A 20,030-nucleotide genomic window follows, 5' to 3' on the forward strand; every position below is an offset into this window, starting at 1 on the left:
GTGTTTAAACAAATTGATAACTCTACCATATGTTGAAATAACTGTAAATGGATTGTAACGGTATTGTAATAAAAATAATCTATTAACTATTATCAACTCTTTAGAGAACCTCTCCACATTAAACTCTCCACATTAAACATCAAAAATATGGTAATAATAAATATATATACATTTTAAGAATATTGTGAACAATTCATGATGCCTTTGAATGATATTCCACTTCTATCTTTCTTGTGAAAAACACATAATAGCACAGAAACTTTCCAAGATACCATGGAATCTTTGATGCAGACAGTCACCTGAAAGCATTTCTCCTAATTCAGAATATGTAATAACTCCCTATGGAGTTAAAATGTTACCATGCTAATAATCCACACTGTACTCCTACACTTCCAGCTTTAACCCCCCCCCCATCTCTTGGTTATTGTCAGCTTTATTACGCACCCAGTGGCCCACATTGGAGTTTTCCTTCTCTGAAACCATCCATTCTATTGCTTACTACTCCTTTACACAAATATGTCAATACTGTATTTTAGTGCCCATAATCATTTGGGTAGATTCCATTCCAGTTGAGTATACCTTTTCATCAACTCGATTATGAAGGGCCAACCACAGAAAGTTCAACCAAAAAATGCAAGGTACCACAGCATCATATGTAGATTAACAGGTGAGGATGTTTTCGAGGAATCTCACTGATTTGCATTATCTTGCAGGACAAAAAGCATTTAGCTGTTTCTAATGCATAATAAAGTTGGTGAGTTGGCACTGGAACAGCAAGTTTCCTTTTTAGTAAAAAATTCTAGAACGATCTTATCTTAGGGAGCACAGATGTGCATTCTCTCCACTAGACTAACTTAAGGGGAGACCCATCTGCATGTGTGCAGTCATTCCAAAATATAACAGCTGGGACATGAAGGGTTCAATTTAAAAGAGAAGTCAGTAAAATTGATGACAAACTATGATGCATACATTTTTTCTTCAGTGGTGTTAATCAACTAAAAACATCACAAACCTTTAAAAAGGAATTGTAAAACAAGGAGCCATTTCCAAGTGTTCATTTTTGTGTTTTATTTTTTTCCCACGAAAAGTAACATTTCACCATAACATTTTATATTCCATACTATATATATTCAATTTTCCATTATAGCAATGCTCTGTAATTATGCATTACACTTTTGTGAATATGAATTTTGAGCAATATACTTCTATGTCGTCAGTATCAATGGAATCCAATGCTACCTTTCATATTTGCCATGTAGATTAAAATTTAGGTTAAGGGCGTGATTCATTATTTGTCAAAAATAATTATCAGGTGAAAGAGGGCATAGAGGGCATAGAGGGCATAGATGGCAAAGGCTGGCATCTTTACCTGCCTTTGCTTCATAGATTTAGTCAGTGTCTTTTTTTATGAAGATGTGCGAGCCAGATTCATTGAGTACACAATGGCTGGCGTAATCATGCTTTATCTACGAAATCTGACGCAACCAGCAAAGGGTTTGGTCTTCTGTCCCTTCTGATTGGTTCAGAGAGCACACTCCCTCTTGCCTTTAAATATTACACTGTTGAAGGACTTACATGAGAAAACTGTTCAACTTGTGTAGCTTGCCAAAAAAGGTTGTTAAAGGCCACTTGAACTATACTGACTGGAGGTAATGTAGAACAATTTCTTATTTTAATACTATTTAGTTCTATTGAACATCTGTATTGTAGTAGATAGATAAAACAGATTTATTGTTTTTAGAACAGAGTGTTTTGTTTTTTTTTTACTTGATGCATTTTAAGACAAAGTCAAACACAGTAGGACTCAATATGCAAACATTGGAAGATATCTTTATATATTGTCATTTTTAATATGGTATAAGGGTAAATTCTAAGGAGAGCTGAGTCATTTTTGCGTATGGAATGTACTTGTATGTGCTGCTTAATCTGAAAGTGGAGAAGGATGGTTAACAGGGGTGAATGAGGCCACACTTTTACTGAATACAGATGTCAGATTCCATGCACTCTGATACAAAATCTAAATCATGCAAGTTGCTGCTATGCTTGGACTACAATCCCAGAGATAACTCTGGTAACATCATAAACTCAACATATATATATATATATATATATATATATATATATACATACATATATATATATATATATATATATATATATATATATATATAGATATATAGATACAGATAAAATTGGGTGATGGATCAAAAAACATTTTAATTGGGCTAAACTCCATTTGGAAGACTATTTTCCCTGCCACCTTCTTAGTGCATTAAAACTTCCTTACATTACCTCTAAGCCCTCACCCTTTAGTTTTAAACTATGGTTTCTTTTCCTAAGATCCCTCTCTACTCTATACTCAAGCTATAGTTTTAGATGTTTTTTTGTAGTTTTAGATCATTTTATACGTTTCTCCTTATAATTTATATCATGTAATCCTGTAATTTATACCCTGTAAACCATTCACCATTATAGTAGCTTTTCTCTAAAGTATCTTCAGAATATCTAAATATTTCTGGATATGGGGTCTCTGTGCTATAAACAATACTTCAGGTGATATACTTCAGAAATATATGCAGTGGCAAAACCACCTCCCTTTTATGTGGTTAAGCAGAATACAGAAACACGACATTTTAATGACCTGCTGAACATTTTTTCCTTAACTATGAATTTTTTTTTTGTGCCAAAACACAGTTACATTAAAATTGTGTAGAGTTGTACCTGCAGCTCTTTCTATTCTAGCCATAGTTAAATTTAGCAAGCATAATTAGTGATTCACACTCATTTATCTAATTGGAGGAGAATTGGAATGGTTTCTTTGTGATTTTGTTTGCAGAACAGAGTGTTCTAAAAGCCAACACATTGTGTGAGATCCCCGAGGAAAAAGGCTAATTGTTTGCACTGAAGAAGGCTTCCTGTCACTTTGTAAACCGCTGACTGCTTTAAATGGACTGCATGGAACTACAGAAAGTCAGCATGCGCTGTGATGATGAGAGTAACAGCGGAGATAGCACTGAAGATGGCTACTGCAAAGACATAGACTCTGAAAAAGTCACTATTAGCAGGTGGGATAGAAATGGATAAAAACATAACTAGCAGATATTAAATGACTATTTCAGTTCATTCATTTGATTCTATTTCTATTATGCTTTTGGATTCATATCACATTTAAAAGAGTACCCACTGAAATTAAATGTTTATTGAAACATTGTTGATTTATATTTTGGTTTAACACATAAAAATTGCAGTAAAAAATAAAATAATGTATTCCATTTTATACTTTTTTGTTTCTAGCAAAAAAAAAAAAACTAGACAATACAATATATCTTCGAACAGAAAGCAAACTATGTTTACATTAAATGTTAAGCTTGTGGTCCGTAACTTAAAACTGCTGCCTATAAGTGACTTGTTTTTGTGCTTTCACGTGCAGTAACTATGTTGATGAAGAAGATGCTGAAAGCCAAAAGTTTCTTACCAATGGGCTTTCTGGAAAGAAGAAGCTGGAAGAATACACGGAAGAACATGTAAGCACTGCTGGTAACTGGGTTGTCAGCAAAATTGGGCTTATCAGTAGAACGGTTCCATTTCAGTATAATTTGCTGAATAATGTGAACTTGTTTGATTAGGACTTCGCAGATAGAAAACAAGATGTTTAGCACACCATCTGGCTCTCTACACAGATCAGTTTAGCTATTGGAGTTGGATCTGAAATGCCAGCTTCATCTTTCCCTTTTGAAATACTGTCCTTAACCCTATGACCTCCCCATCTATGTTACTTTGACACAGCAAGTCTCGGTAAATCTAACACACTGTCAATAAGTTTGAATTGTGTGTAATTATTAACCATTGGATGAACTAACTCTGGGCACATAGCAAAGGTAAAAAACCACCAGATGATTGAGAAATCTATAAGCTAGCTGTGCTGAAAAGTGAACTTTGTTGTATTTTTCATCCACCATATCAAGAATGTAAAAATTATATGAAAACCTTCTTTTCTTTTTACTAAAAGCACCCTGGGACCACTTCATTTGGAATGTCGGTGTTTAATCTTAGCAATGCCATTATGGGCAGTGGGATCCTTGGACTCTCTTATGCCATGGCTAATACTGGCATTATACTTTTTATGTAAGTACAGAACCAATCAATAAACATTTTCGAAATACTGCAATTGTTGTTGGCCAGCCATTGATCTCGCCTCAAGACCATATACTTTCTGTCTGTTCTTTTATAGTTTTGACAGAAATTTTATATACCAAATTAAAATCCAAATCAGTTTGTGGGGAGTGCAGTAGAATGTTACACATTGGGTATGAGAAAATTAACCAAAAGGGCAAATTTTCTCGAATCAACGTTCACAAATTAGTATTATAGTATAAAAAGTACACACTGACCAAAATTTAGGATTCGGTTATTGTGATTGGTTACTTCTATTATTTAGGTGGAGACAAACCTGCTTATAGGGCACATTAGAAAAGTACACCATGGGTAAATGACCACATGCTTAACCAAGATAACAATCATACATTCCTCCACTGGCAGCAGTGTGTCAATTAGCAGCTTTCTTCGCATCTTACTACATCGTCATACTGTGCATGTACCCAGCCTGACCCACCTCAGACACCAACTGTTTAATGATGTTAAAGTTCATAGTTTATTTTCTTTAAAGTTTTAATGTGGGTTCATTTTCTCTTCACTGTATCTGCCCAGAGTAAACTCATTAATCATTGTTAAAGTCAATTAGTTGACTACACATCTACATTTTTGACAGAATAGTATTAAGCATTGTATCATATCAAAGGAATGTTACACAATACCATGGTATTATTAAATTATTTTTTTTGGCTATGAAATGTGATTAAATATCTTATGCACCGTTCCAACAGAATAATCATGTCTCAACATAACTGATAATGGGGTTCTTTAAAATGTACAGCATGGTATCCCTCATAATAACCATCCAACCCACCATATTGTGAGACCAACCATGGCTAAGAATAAATACATTGAATTCAGAAACACATCAAGCAGCACATTTAATTCACCTTAATTTAATATGTAGAAATAGCGAATGAAGTCATGTAATCATCTAAAGTCTATGAAGTAAACCTTGATGGGGATTGTGGTAAAAACACTGAAATATACTCTTCCATCTCAAAACATTAACTGAGTGATTTAACATGTTTATCATTATTTTTGTTTACCAGTTTTAGATTTGAAGCACTTACAGCACTTAAGTATCCTTGCATTTAGGTCTAAAAGTGTTTGTAAGGGTAGATGGAACAGTATATAATTATATCAAATGCGTATTAGTTGGTTTTAGGCATTTTCTGGAATATAAAACTTATTTTTGGAGAAAAGAAGATTCTAAAACATTGCTTGCATGGAATACTTGTACATCACAATCATTGCAGCTAAATTACTTACCATTAATGTTGCATCAATAACTGTTGGAAAATGTTCATTGCAGAATTCTTCTTGTTGGAGTTGCCATTTTGTCACTGTATTCTGTCCACCTGTTACTGAAAACTGCAAAAGAAGGAGGTATGGTTTAATATCTATTGACTGCACATAGAAAATTGTAATCATTTTTAAAGTAAAAATGAATAATGATGGTGCAAGATTCACAGTGAGATGCTTTACAGACAATGCTTTACTAACTGAAGGGCTCAATAATTTGTCCCATACAGATAAGCAATCCGTAACTTGAACAATTTACATAGGTCAGTGGCTTAGGTTATTTGCTCCAGGACAAGTTTAGCTGTCATGTAATATGTTAAGAAGAAGAGGTATGTGATTGCTAACTATTGAGGGTTTAGTTTAAGGTTCTTTGAGCCCTAAGCAAAAAATATTTAAGGGCCAATCTTTAGTACAATTGAGGAAAATAGATCAGTACACAGGAACAAAGGAATATATATGTTTATGATCATGGTCAAACTTAAGAGGATTCAGTGCCTCACCTTTTCCACATCCCTTGCGGGGGCTCATTATGTGGCAGCACTACCTCTGAACTAATGTGGGGTCACACATGTTATAGTTCAAATGCATACAATTTAATGGTTCAGTACAACCATGATTTTTTTAAAGATTCCAAACCCCTCAACATTTAGATGTCCAAATCAAGACACCTGTTTTAGGGTATGTGGTGAGTGGCCAGTAGTAGGTGGTGCTGTGGCATGGCCAATGCCTACCTTACTTTCAGAGCCTCCTTACAGTGCTCAGCTTCAGAATGTCACGAGGTGGCCAAGTGGGAACTGCAGTGGAGGAATACCTTGGAACTCTCTGGCTCCAACTACCCGCAGCCCTCCCTATGAGGATAGGAGGTCCATTTCACATCTGGCCCCTTTCTGATGCTACACATATATTGAACATATGTGTGAGGAACTAGGTTAGTCAATCTGTGCACACAAATGTGCAAGAGTTGGAAACAGCCAAGCCTGTATTCCCAGTTCAATATCCGTGGGCAGCTGGATTCAGTTGTGGACATAGGTTTCCAAGGTACTAGTGTAAATGTGGGGCTGTTATTTAGAGGTTCCTTGCCTTAAAGTGTGTTGAACGCTTTTCAATCCGTGTCTGGCACTGTGTATGATCCACTCTTCCCTTTGCTCCACAGAATGTTTTGTGACTTTTTATTACTAATTTGGTAATATTCTGCAATTTATGAAATGTATGATTATTTCTATCACTGTCATATATGTGTGTATATGTATGCATTGGCTAATTTGTTTTTTCTTGTTTAATTTTATCCATAGGTTCATTAATTTATGAAAAATTAGGTGAAAGGGCATTTGGATGGCCAGGAAAAATTGCAGCTTTTGTATCTATCACAATGCAAAATATTGGAGGTAAGATTATACAACTGTCGCTATATTTAAACATTTGACTTCCTGCTTAGAAGTAGCAAATAGTAACTTTACTGCTTTCGACGAGACATGCTAACATTGTGAGAGAATATATCTTAAAATAGATCATCCAATCCTTTCTTTGACCTTGTACAGTCCTCAAAACATTTTTCTAAGTATATAAGGTTCTTCCTTTTGTGGTAAACACTGAGTCTCCACAAGTGTGACTTCATGAGAAACATATGAATGTCAGTGATACTTTGACATCTCTCTAAAGAAAGACTAATATGGATCCCATCAATTAAATATACCCTAAAGGAATTTCCCACAACCCTACAAATGGATTACAGCGATCTCTGCTTTGATTGAATTCTAAAGTTAAACTCACTCCGTCCAAAACATTGTTTAGAAATTAAATAAACACCAGTGTGCTGAAGAAGGAAATGTAAGTGTTTATACAGTATACATATTTCACATTTAATATCGTATACCAACATATTTTATTATTTTTTGGGGGGCGGGTATCTACAGTATATTTCAACGCCTGATGTCATGGAATTGATTCGGTATGTCCATTAAAATAGTGTTAGTTATATTGGAATATTTAAAACCATGTGACTTCACTTTCTAATAAAAAAAAGTCCATGAGGTTCAATTGTGCTGAGCCTTAGTTTAATTCTCAAGATATAACTATACATGTTGCATGGCAGATATTATTAAAACATTAATATTATTTGACAAGGAACAAGTTATTTCAGAAGTAGTTGCAAAATGTTAGGTTTCAAGAAAATAGTATAACAATGAAGCCAACATTGCAAAAATCTGTACATTTGCTAAAAGTATGTATTCTTTTATTTTATGTTCCAGCAATGTCAAGCTATCTGTTCATTATAAAATATGAACTTCCTGAAGTAATGCGAACCTTCTTAGGCCTTGAAGAAAATACTGGGTAGGTGTTTAGGTCTTCTCCTGAATATGTGAATGCAGCAGTTTGTGAATACAAATGATTGGATGAGACATCACAACTTTAAATATGTATGCAAAAATAACAGTATAACAGTGAAGATGGCACCATGTTTTACCCTTTTATTGCTTGAAGGTGTCTTGCGTTTTAGGACAGCATGAACGATGATGACCAACATTCTTTAGGAAAGGGGGCAGTAAAAAATTCTAAAACGTTTATGGATAGATAAATTAGTAGTCATATAGTTTCTCCTATAATTGGAAATATATAATAAAGCATCTGTTGATTTGAAACATGTTAGACATTGAGTTTCACTTTTGTATTTGTCTTCATCAAAGTAATAAACATTATATGTTTTGTATTTTCTACATGCTGCCTGATTATCAGCATTGGTATATTTATTACAGTATTTTGTTGACAATTTTTTACACATACAATATAATATTATATCCCTTTTTTTTTTTTTTACGTATTTAGAGAATGGTACCTGAATGGAAACTACCTTGTCATATTTGTGTCCATTGGAATTATTCTTCCACTATCTCTCCTAAAGAATTTAGGTAATTATTTAAAGCATGTATATTATCTTTACCTTGCATAAGAGAAAGGAGTCTTTAACAAGTTTTGCAATTCAAATTCTACACACGTAAAATGACGATTTACAACCATGTTTCCTTATTCCCTTATTTTTAATTTTACAGGTTACCTTGGCTATACTAGTGGATTTTCTTTGAGTTGCATGGTGTTTTTTGTCAGTGTGGTAAGAATTGCTTCATGATTTTTATATAAATATAGTGAAAGGATTGATAGCTGGGCATGGCTTGAATACCTTGTTCAAGGTTACAAGATAATCTTTACTTTACAAATGATGTGCATTACACCTATGGTTCTCAAAATGAAGCATGTGGACCAACAACAGTCTCCAGGGCTTCATGGTAGTCATCGAAATAATACGGTGTTTATGTCTTGGAGAACATTCATGCATTTTTACCGTCACTGATTTAAGAAAAAATGCTTGGGCATAACTGCCCCTTCAGTGATCAGATTGAATACATGTAATGTTATAGTGCATACACATAAAATAAAGGATCATTTTGAACATTAATATATTCAATTGACTATTTCAGGTCATTTATAAGAAAACCCAGATTCCTTGCCCATTGCCTCTGCTGGATCATAATATTGGAAATTCAACTAGCAACAGTACTTATCACCTGTACCCATATGTAATTCAGAATAACACTCACAGTTCTGAGATGAATTTCATGATGGATTACACACAAGCAGCAGGACTCAATGAGCATAAAGACAGGAACCCCAACAGTGGTGTGGAATATGAAGCTCACACAGATGACAAATGCCAACCAAAATACTTTGTGTTCAATTCCCAGGTAAGCATTTCACAACCACTTTACCATAATATCTTTTTTATATACATTTTACAATGTAGTCAAATAAAACAATGCAAGGCAATACAATAAAGGCACAAGATAGTACTTCACCCAATACCTCAATTCTTCACTCCTGATGATATTAGCCATAATCACAGGGAGCCCTGGCGTTTTCCATCACAGCCGGTGGTTCTGTCGTACCTAAGAACCAGGGTCTGGTTGGGGCCGAGTGGGCCATATCCTACCCCCTGCTTTACACTTTCTTTATACTATATATACGCTTTTAAGCTTTCTTTAAGCTATGATCTGCCTCTAAAATAACTGAAACCAAACAAAAACCATAATATCTTAATCAAGGATGATCAGCAAGTAGCCTCTGTGATTCCCACAGAGGCTTTCCCCACATGATCAGTTTCATTTTTTATATAGCGGCAACAGTTTACGCAGCGCTTAATACAATACATAAATTCAAGGCATATGACAAGACAAGAATTGACAGACTAAGACAAACCGGTGGAGAGGGCCCTGCTCGCAAGCTTACAAAAGCTTTCTAAGGGTCATGGGAGGATTTACTCCCAACAAGAGGTGGAGAGCTACCTAGTGTCCCTGTGTTGGGAATATTATAAATTAGCTGATTTTAAGTCCCTCCAAATATTAAAATATTGATGTTCCACCACAAACATTCTATTGTGGTGGCAACCAAATGATTCTAGTAATAGCCCTGAAAACCACTGCTTGGTTGGAGGTAAATAAACCTATAGTCAAATAAGGATTTCAGCTCCGATGTACTAGTGAGAAAAGTAGGAAGGGCACAGTAAGGTCTTAAATAAGTGTATTAATGAAAAAGTCAGCTCCAGAATGAATGACCTGAGATCGGAGTTTTAGAGCCAAGAGTTTACAGGTATGCTAGTGGCTACTCTTGGTCTAAATATATTCAGTCTGCATTGCTATTTAAAGAAAATGTTTATTTTATTGCTTTTCAGAATGTTATAATGTTAATAATATTTGAATTAGTTTTGAAACTATAAGGATTCCGATATTTATTATATATTACAGTACTTAAATGGCATTTGTTATGTCGGATTATTATGAAGCAATGGAATAATTGAGTATAACCCAAGAATTCCTATGCAAAGTGTGTATGGCTGTTATAAGCAGCATACCATCTGCTATGTAAATCATATTTCATACTGTAGTAATATGGTAAGATACTCACTGGATAATTGGAATAAATGAAAAACACTGCTTTATTTAATCTACCTACATTTTCCATCAGTTTGTCTAATACATTAACTAAACCATATTTTTGCACATTTCAGACAGCTTATGCTATTCCAATTTTGGCCTTTGCTTTTGTGTGTCACCCAGAAGTTTTGCCAATCTACAGTGAACTTAAAAGGTATGACTTAAAATATAAACACTTCTAAAGGCTCATATATTGCATGCTATTCAAATGGACAATAACTGATTTAGTCATAGATTTGTTTTCTAGAAAATATTTAAACTATTTTTTGTTGTCCTCATCTTTTCTGATGTAAGTAATTTTGATTGCAAATAAATAATACTGGTCTTATAGCATGTATACAGTGTGTGTGTGTGTATATATATATATATATATATATATATATATATATATATATATAGTAATAGGACTATATACATTTAATTATGTTGACAAAAGATGCCTGGATTGTAACGCACGCTTTTAATATGCATTTTGCAGCCGATCTCGGAAGAAGATGCAGAATGTTTCTAATGTGTCGATAGCTGCAATGCTGGCAATGTATCTCTTTTCTGCTCTTTTTGGTTATCTTACATTTTATGGTGAGAATGTTATTATGTTCTGCAAAATATTTATTGCTGTTCTATATGCGTAACAATATTTTCTGGAGAAAAAAAATAATTCAGCTGTTTAGAGTGTATCTTTAAATTTGTTGTTTACATCTCATTTTGAATTTGGATTTTAAACAAAGTATCACTGACGGTGAAAATTCTGCAATATATGATAAAGCGTAACAATTACGATAATGTTGATTAGATTATGTGTAAGGTAGAATGGGCAGCACATTTTGAGCATGGTGGTAAAGTGGCCCAGTGCTATGCCAAAAAAAATATTTTTTGTAGACAAACATTTGACTGTCTTGGGTACATTTACAAGGAGAAATGAATAGAAAGCACTATAAAAAAAAAAAAAAAAAAAAAGTTTACAAAAGATTCTCCAACTTAAATTGTTGTATTGTACAACAGATAGAATTAATCTGTGCCCCTACTCCTGGGAACCGTAGATGTCATAAGCAGCCACCCTAGTTCTGCATAGTCTAATAAAAGAAGTATATTGAACCAATTCACTGTGGCTGTAGCACAAAAGCCCCAGTAATGAATCCTTGGCAGTGTGTTATTGGTGCTACTCAATGGATGACCAAGTAGATCATTCTGTACACTATCGGTTCCTGGGCCCTTTCACATTAACCTTGCAGTGGGTGCTTCCCCATAGTGGTATTATTAAAGATCAGAGATATCTTTGCTGTACTATAATTAGCGCAGCTGGGAGAGCTGGGAGCTTAGGCCTCCACAAAAAATGTACAAATTAGGACTAGTGAGAAATAGAATAGAATACACTGATAACATTGTTTCCTTTTCTTGCAGGAGAAGTTAAAGATGAATTGCTTCACACTTACACAAAAGTGTATACCTTTGATACGCTTCTGCTTTGTGTCCGCTTAGCAGTGCTGGTCGCTGTAACCTTAACCGTCCCCATTGTATTATTTCCAGTAAGTAGATTTTTTTGGTAATCTAGACAAGCTATTATTTTGATATTTTTTCCCCGGTAATCATCAGTACAGGCACTGATGTATATGACATAAAATAGATATCACTGCAGTGCCCCCTGCAGCTTGAAGCCTGGAATAGCTGCATAATTTACCCCCTTAGCTGCTGCCCTGCATGTTGCTAATGTGTTCACTGCATACAAAACATCTTATATGGCCTTTATGTTGAATCTATTTTCCATTCCTTTTTCTGCAAAGTCATTTTTATTTTTAATGTATTGTCATGGAGAGAACTACTTAGCAGTGGAAGAAAAAAAATTCAGAGCACAAACATGGGTCTCCTCTCCCTAGCCGGAAACCCCACTGCCAGTATTTAATAAATGGATGCCGCAGCTGTAAACCATTTAATTCCATGACAACTTATATGTTTCATGTCCACACACATTTAATTGTAGGCTATGATAGTGCTTGTGCTCCGTATTTCTTTTCCTGTACACATGCCGCCAATCTACTCCGGTGCCCTAATTTCAAACTTTTATATAATAACAATTTATAATTGGTATCATATTCAGCAATTCAAGCAAAATGGGCAATTTGGCCGTGTTGGTGCACTTTGTGATATTTCATGCTTGTGGTTACATTAATATTCAATAATGACTTAAATGTATAATAATTAGGCTGTGCAGACAGAGCTTTCAACTATTGCCATGAAGATGTAAGGCAGCTGGAAGCTTGTTACAAGATTGTCTTTCATAAACTATAAATATAATACTGTTGACACCAGTGTTACAAATGTCTTGAAATTCAGAACTTAGTTAGTCCAGAAAGATCCACAGCTCCCAATTTTTTTTAGACAACATAAATATAATATTCACAGGTCACATTTTACTCAATCCACTATAGTGTATTCACATTTGTCTGTGGCATTTTCTATTTGATGCCACTTTTTTAAATTTAATTTTATTACATTTTATCCATAAAAATACAAATATTTCCATAAATATTATGGTTTCTTATCACAAATTGTATAATCATACAAAGAAGAGATCATGTAATCATATAGTTATTGTTAAACTAATTACATCATTCATTCTCTATTCATTCTTCATTTACTATCCTAGGGGCATGGGTCGAGTCAGTGGCAATAGGATTCCCATGGGGGGGTTTATCACCAGTTGGTTAACAAATATTTTTCCAGGGCTCCCAAATTTGTTCGTATAAGTTAGATTGGTCTCTCAACTGGTAAAAACCTAGTTCCATCGTCTTTTGATGTTCAAATTGCGTGGCTACCTCATCCCAGGGGATATTTTCAGTTAATTTCCATTTTCACGCTATGCAAATTTTAATTGCTATTATTAATAATTGTGACATTTAACATTTTTGTAGTTTATTTACTGATGGGAGGTTGATATTAAATAAGATGGCTTCAAGTGTGATCTCCTCCCTTATATTCAACATTCGAAGGAGTCAATTTTTCAGTTGATTTTTCAGGGGCGCTAACAACAAACAATCCCACCATATATGCAGTATATATATATATATATATATATATATATATATATATACATGGCCTTTATCTTTTAAACATCTCCAACAGAGTTCTGAATTCGAGCAATATATCTAATGTAAAGGTACATTATTTTAAAGATGTTGTTATGCCCTCAAGGAGAGCAAAATATATCTAGTTCAAGTTGTAACCAGTTTCAGTAGCTAATGAAACATGTTTTACCTGTACTTCTGGCTAAGGATCCACATTTTATCAGCAACTAGTGATGAACATCCAACAGGCCTCTGGCCAGAACGTTTCACGTCAAATGTGCATTCCATCACCTCCCTCTTTCTCATGCTATGTCTGCCTAGTTCATGAATCCATGCGTATGTGTGTATAGCATGTATTTCATTGCTTAGTTATGGTCTGTTTGTACTTTGTCCTATTAGCCTCTACAGAAAACTAGGTATTAGGGCCAAAACACAGCAGAGGTAAAAAGAAAACAGGTGGTCAAGCACATTCAATGTTATGAACTCAATCTGTATTTACAGGAACTAGCACGGCACACTGAAGTCCTTATTTGTGATAATGATTTATGATCTGCTTGTTTTAGCTAAATATTACCCTGAAAATATGTGATAAGGCAGCAAATTACCCTTAATGGTATTGGTTAATAATAAGATGTTTAACTGATTTCTGCCATTGTATTAATTCACCCTGGGGCAGCTGGCTGACTTCAGTGCTTTTTCCTCCAGTTACTGGTCCCAGTCTGAAACATAGGAGCAGATATGACATCATGCATGACTTTGACCAAATGTAATACCAATTTAGGGTTACCATATTAGCCATTTTTTGAAGGACACATACAACAATTCCATTCTGAGAGTTTGTACACCCTCACATAATGGAAGACTGCACTTTAACCCCTTAAGGACAATGGGCGGTCCCTAAACTCATTGAAAACAATGCATTTTGACCCCGGACATGTACGGGCTTTGTCATTAAGGGGTTAACAAGTGCTCATCGATGAAATGTATATGTGTTCCTAAAAAAAGTCAATTTGGAAGCCATACTGCCTCTCTTCCCCTAAAGCCAAGTTATCAGGACCAGAAAACCTAGGGCTGTGGGCAACTATAACCTTGAAGCTAGATTCAGTGCTGAGCTATTGGCATGGATGCCTGCTAGAATATATAGGGTGGCAGCACAAGCTTCAAGAAGCCTAGCAGAATAACAATGAAAAAAGCAAAACAAAAAATGTAAGTTATACAAACTGGTGACTTAACTAGCTATAGTTTACATCATATTTTTTTATAATTAAAAGTTACTTTAGGTTTCAGGTCCATTCAGGGCTGGCCATGCCCATATAATTTGAAGCTCTGTCATATAATCTTACAGCTATGAACTTTCACCTACTTCCTTGTAAGACTTGAATGCAGTTGGTGCAGAGAAATCTTTAAATTTAGCTCTGAACATCCTGTACACAAACTAAATTCCTGTAATTCACTACATCAACATAATTGTGTGTACACATGCAAAATAGTGCCGAAAAGGCTTTGTCCAATAACTATGGACTCTTTATTAATATACTCTAATATACTCAGTACCCTATAAATGTATAGAAGTGCTGTATAAATTGTTGGCGCTATATAAATAATAGTATATAATATATAATATATAAATAATAATTAATGATATCCTCTAAAATGCCTGTGTATCAATAAATGAAAAACTATTAGGTACGAGAGATGGCTAACATGATTCAAAGGTCTTGTACTATTAATTCAAACTGTTTATTAGATTTCATAAAATGTACATTTTTATTTTAGCCTGATGTTTAGATCTCAGAAAATACAGAAAATTTTAATGAATTAGTTCTTACCAGATTATATTGTTATCTGTATTTTAACATACATAATAACATAATAGATATATTAAATGCTTGGGAAATCACTGATTCTATTTAAAAAAAAAATCAGTATGTGTGACAAATGATTCTGTGTGGAAATGTTATAAATATAGCTAATATGGTCTGTCTGTCTCTGAATATATATATATATATATATATATATATATATATATATATATATATATATATATAATAAAAGGAGTGACATGAAACGAGTTTTGTCTGTACCACTATGAGTACATTTAAACTCAAATTGTTGTATCATTCTGCTTCCCACCAAATTTATACACATAGTATTATTAGTTTAATGCTTTATTTACATGCAAATACATTGTTTATTTTACATGTGTCATATCTTTATATTTTTCTTTCGTTTTTACAGATTCGGACTTCCATCACTACATTAATATTTCCTGGAAGACCATTCAGTTTGCTAAGACATTTTCTCATAGCGCTTATACTCCTGGCTCTAAATAACACACTTGTGATATTTGTGCCCACCATTAAAGATATCTTTGGATTTATTGGTATGTTATTATGATCTGTTATTTCCATGTGGACTACATCAATTAAACTGTGTTGTATATCTTAGTTTTAATTTATTTTATTGGAGAGAGTTGTTAAAGGTGATCAGTGTCAACAGAATGACATACTATTAGGGTAGACAACCGAAGAGCCAACCGAACTACAGCTCTAAAAAGGTTGTATATGCTTAAGTCCTACACAATGTCAAATTTCTTCTAGGTGACAGTCAATCAATGGCACAGAAGCAGAATCTGTAATTCACTTCTTTTCTTAAAGTGCAGGATATCCTGAAATTTGTATATGTCGCTGATGTTATAAGTAGTGCAATTGCATAGACTTTCTTTGTACCTTAAAGATGCCTGTTTTAACAAAAAAAAAGTTAGCACAGATTTTAGTACAGCCCTGAAACAGTGCATTTCATCTCGTTGCAAACCTAATGGCCATGATTGTGGGGGATAAGTGTGGTAATCTCTTGTGGACCTTGTATGTCCATGAAAGTTCTAATTGTACATATCTCTGTTTACACAAAGGTGCATCGGCGGCAACCATGCTGATATTTATTCTTCCAGCTGCATTTTATCTACGAATAGTGAAAAAGGAGCCTCTTCGGTCACCACAGAAAATTGGGGTTGGTTTATTTTCATACTGTTCAATTAAATATAAAGTATTTTCTGTTTGAAATGTTTATGCCTTATTTCTAAAACCCATATGTTTTTTAATAATATCTAATGTTCATTTCAGGGTTTTCAGTTCTCAAAAATTAGATCATGAATCATATGTAAATCTGCAGGTTATATTAAATAACTAGCTTAAGTTTTATATGTTTAGAATATGCATAGATGTTGTTTGACGTGTCCACACAGTGATGTATTTACCTTGGGCCAGACATAAGGCAGTGCTCACAGCCATCACTATTGGAGCCTTTCTTGTCAGTCTGTCCATTATTATTTTTATAGTCACTTTTTATACAGTATTATACAATGTGTTTATTGTATAATACTGCATTATACAATGTGTTTATTGTTCTTTATTATGTTTGTTTCTATTGCAATGGTTATTACCATTTGACTACTTGCTTATCTTTGCTTGTGGTAAGGTACAGTACTTTTGTACATAGTACCCACACTTGTGGATTACAAGTCTTTTCTGTAAATGCAATACTTTAAATAGCACTATAAGGATTTTTCAAAGGTTTTATGTGTCATTGTATTATCCTTTTTATGTATTTTCTTGCAGTAGGTTTTTGTGCACCCTTATTACTCTAGCTGCTAGATTTCACATTCATTTTGATTACTTCCTTATGCCTTGTTTTATAGGGCTTATGTGCTGCCTATAATTATTTTAAGGTTCTTTTAGCACCCTGACATCCAATAAATAAGAGGAAAAACCAGCCTTTCATAACGTAACACTGGAATGAAAAAAATACTCCCAAAAAGGACTGTGTTTTGTGTAACACAATACATTAGCTAAACATGCAGACACATTTGACACAGATGCATGCTTCAATGCAGTGTGTTGCTTGCCTAGTTGAAAATAATTCTATTAACTGAAGTGTGCAGTACATTATTCATACACAAGAGGGAGCTTTTCCTCTTTCTATAGATGCGGTCTTCACTGGTAGGTGATACCTTTTATTGAGCTAACATAGAAAAAGATGCAGGGATCACTGTGACATTACAGGTACCCTGTAAGTTAACTTCTCCAATAAAAGTTACATTAAGGGGTTCCCATAGGTACCATACACGAGGTCTTTCTACCTAGCATACCCTCAATAAATAATGCAACTACCCTATCTTTACTCATAAGAAAAGGGAATATAGAAATATATTTTCTTAACAAGCATATTTTAGAATTAAATTGTGTTTATTTCAAAATATTTTACCTCATAGTCAATACAATTATGTTATTTATATGTACGTTATGGTGTTCTTTTACGTTTTTCAAATGCCATTACTCTTTTGAGAACATTCTTTGGGTATGTGGGACAGGCATAAGCAGGTTAGAACATAGAATGCTACTTTCAACAGGGCGCTGATTACTCACTGCTATATAATGCGTCAAATGAGTCACAATCATGCAATAAGCACTCAGTGACACCAGGGGTCACTGTTCTCTGCACTCTAGCAACTAATTAGCACATAGATTATGAAGATGGCGGGGTTATTTTACCTATGTTCTTTCTGGTTCAGACTTAACATTTTTAAAATGCTGTTGTTCATTTATGTACAAATGCGATGTTGGTGTTATGGTAAGCAAATGTGTTAACCAAATGGCTTTACTAGTGGCCCTCGCGAAGGCAGCTCCAGACTGTGTGACCCTGAGAATCTGGTGCAAAAACCAGATTAACAGGCAAACTCAGAGTTCACATATATGCATCTCATATGTAATGCATCTCGATCCAGTGTGACAAAAATCTGCTTGAAATAAAATTATGGGATTGTTCTATGGTCTTAGAAAAAGGGCAGCAAAGAATATATTAAAGTGGTTATATTAAGGCATGCGATAAAAAAGTGTGTGTGACAATATAATTGGTTAATTTATAATTAGGTTTCTTATTTTATATCTTACAGGCCTTGATTTTCCTTATTGTTGGTATCATCTTTATGATTGGAAGTATGTCACTTATTATATCTGACTGGGTTCACAACCCACCATCCTCCAAACGTCACTAACCCATCCGACTGGCATTGGATACTTTCCTTGTGGTTATGGCTGGATATCAGTGAAGACAAGTGGAAGATAGTTCCTCAATGGATATTAAAGCAATCCAAAGACTGTTGCTGGTACCAACATGGAACACACAAACTTTTTTATATAAGGATTTTGCTATTTATATATTGAAAAATGTAAAAAAAAGAAATAACTGGATATGTTAGAATGGTGTAAGCCTCTGGAGTTGTGTGGTACAAATGAAATGAAAAAAGTAATCTTAGTTTTAATGGACAATGACTGCACTGTCATATGTCGTATAGTTAGTATGCACTGCATGTATCTACAGCAATTACTTTGTTGGAAGGGGTTAAATGTTTATGAAACATACACACCTAAATAAGTCATTTGACTGTAGCACCCCAAGTTGTGTGGTTACAGAGATATATAAGTTTTATTACAATGTTGGGGCTGCAAATCCATGTTCTCATGTCTTTGCAATATACCCTAGCAGTATGTCACAGGAAGCCATCTTGGAATTGCTCCCTGGTTTATTACATGTATTATGTATTGAATTGCTGCTCTGCTTATAAAATGACATTGAAATTGTGCATCGTCTGTAAAATAGTTTAGGGCAATATTAATTAAGCTTAGAGATAGTGTTAGGTAGCATAGATTAAAGGGAGGTCTGGCACCTTTAACCTGCGTGAAAAGCCCCATAATATAGTGGCCCACAGCATTTCGCTTATGGTAACAAGGGTAACAATGCCACAAAGAAGTTCTGCTTTATACGAACTTAAACAGAGCGATGAAAGGATGCAATCAGAGCATAATTGCTGCCAAAAGACTCAGCACACCCTGTGGTTGTTTATGGAACTGCATGTAGAACACAGAGAAAAGGGCCTCCCGTGCAGGGATTGCACCATATCACCTTACAATGTGCACAGCAACTATCTTCTGGATTAATGATGTTTAGTGGTATAGTTATGTTAAACAAGTGTTGTCTTCACACTGTTCCTTAAGATGATGAATGGTTTTGTGCGAGTAGAAAAACAATTCAAGAGAAGTCCACGTTTAGTTTTATCTATTGCTGATTATGTGTTTATATGTTTATTGTTTTGCCAAAAAACTTTGTGCCCAGCCTCTATGCATTGAATGACCTATACATTCTCTCTGTGGAACTTAACTTTCTGTTGTTTACACTAAAGCACTAAGATCAGATTTGAATTGGCGCATGTGCTTTGGCAAGTAGTCAAGTAGTCAAAAAATAATATAATGCTCTGAGTAAGTGTATGACTGCTGTGTATATATATATATATATACATATATATATATATATATAATGTAAAATACATCTGTATTGAAGATGTACATTAAACACAGAGTTTACAGATGGGATCTGAGTTGCCAGAGTTGGTAAACAGACTGAGAATTGTCATCACAGATGACTCGTGTTGGTCCAAACGCAGCTCATTCCAGTCAGGTCACTTGACACATGA

General features: G+C 34.4%; 1 protein-coding gene across 1 annotated transcript in view; it reads left to right on the forward strand.

Annotated features, from left to right (window-relative positions):
- SLC38A4 (solute carrier family 38 member 4) overlaps positions 1-19,787 on the forward strand; it is a 38,852-nt gene extending 19,065 nt beyond the window's left edge. The window contains exons 2-16 of the mRNA XM_053462252.1: positions 2,837-3,065; positions 3,431-3,524; positions 4,010-4,125; positions 5,468-5,541; positions 6,750-6,842; positions 7,707-7,788; positions 8,281-8,363; positions 8,505-8,563; positions 8,931-9,194; positions 10,514-10,593; positions 10,918-11,018; positions 11,841-11,965; positions 15,740-15,884; positions 16,413-16,510; positions 18,453-19,787. Coding sequence (XP_053318227.1) covers positions 2,947-3,065; positions 3,431-3,524; positions 4,010-4,125; positions 5,468-5,541; positions 6,750-6,842; positions 7,707-7,788; positions 8,281-8,363; positions 8,505-8,563; positions 8,931-9,194; positions 10,514-10,593; positions 10,918-11,018; positions 11,841-11,965; positions 15,740-15,884; positions 16,413-16,510; positions 18,453-18,554 — 1,635 coding nt within the window. The 5' untranslated portion in view covers positions 2,837-2,946 and the 3' untranslated portion in view covers positions 18,555-19,787. The remainder of the gene's footprint in view (positions 1-2,836; positions 3,066-3,430; positions 3,525-4,009; positions 4,126-5,467; positions 5,542-6,749; positions 6,843-7,706; positions 7,789-8,280; positions 8,364-8,504; positions 8,564-8,930; positions 9,195-10,513; positions 10,594-10,917; positions 11,019-11,840; positions 11,966-15,739; positions 15,885-16,412; positions 16,511-18,452) is intronic.
- Positions 19,788-20,030: the final 243 nt, after the last annotated feature.

Source organism: Spea bombifrons, chromosome 4 (genome assembly GCF_027358695.1).
Source record: "Spea bombifrons isolate aSpeBom1 chromosome 4, aSpeBom1.2.pri, whole genome shotgun sequence".
Classification (NCBI taxonomy): domain Eukaryota; kingdom Metazoa; phylum Chordata; class Amphibia; order Anura; family Pelobatidae; genus Spea; species Spea bombifrons.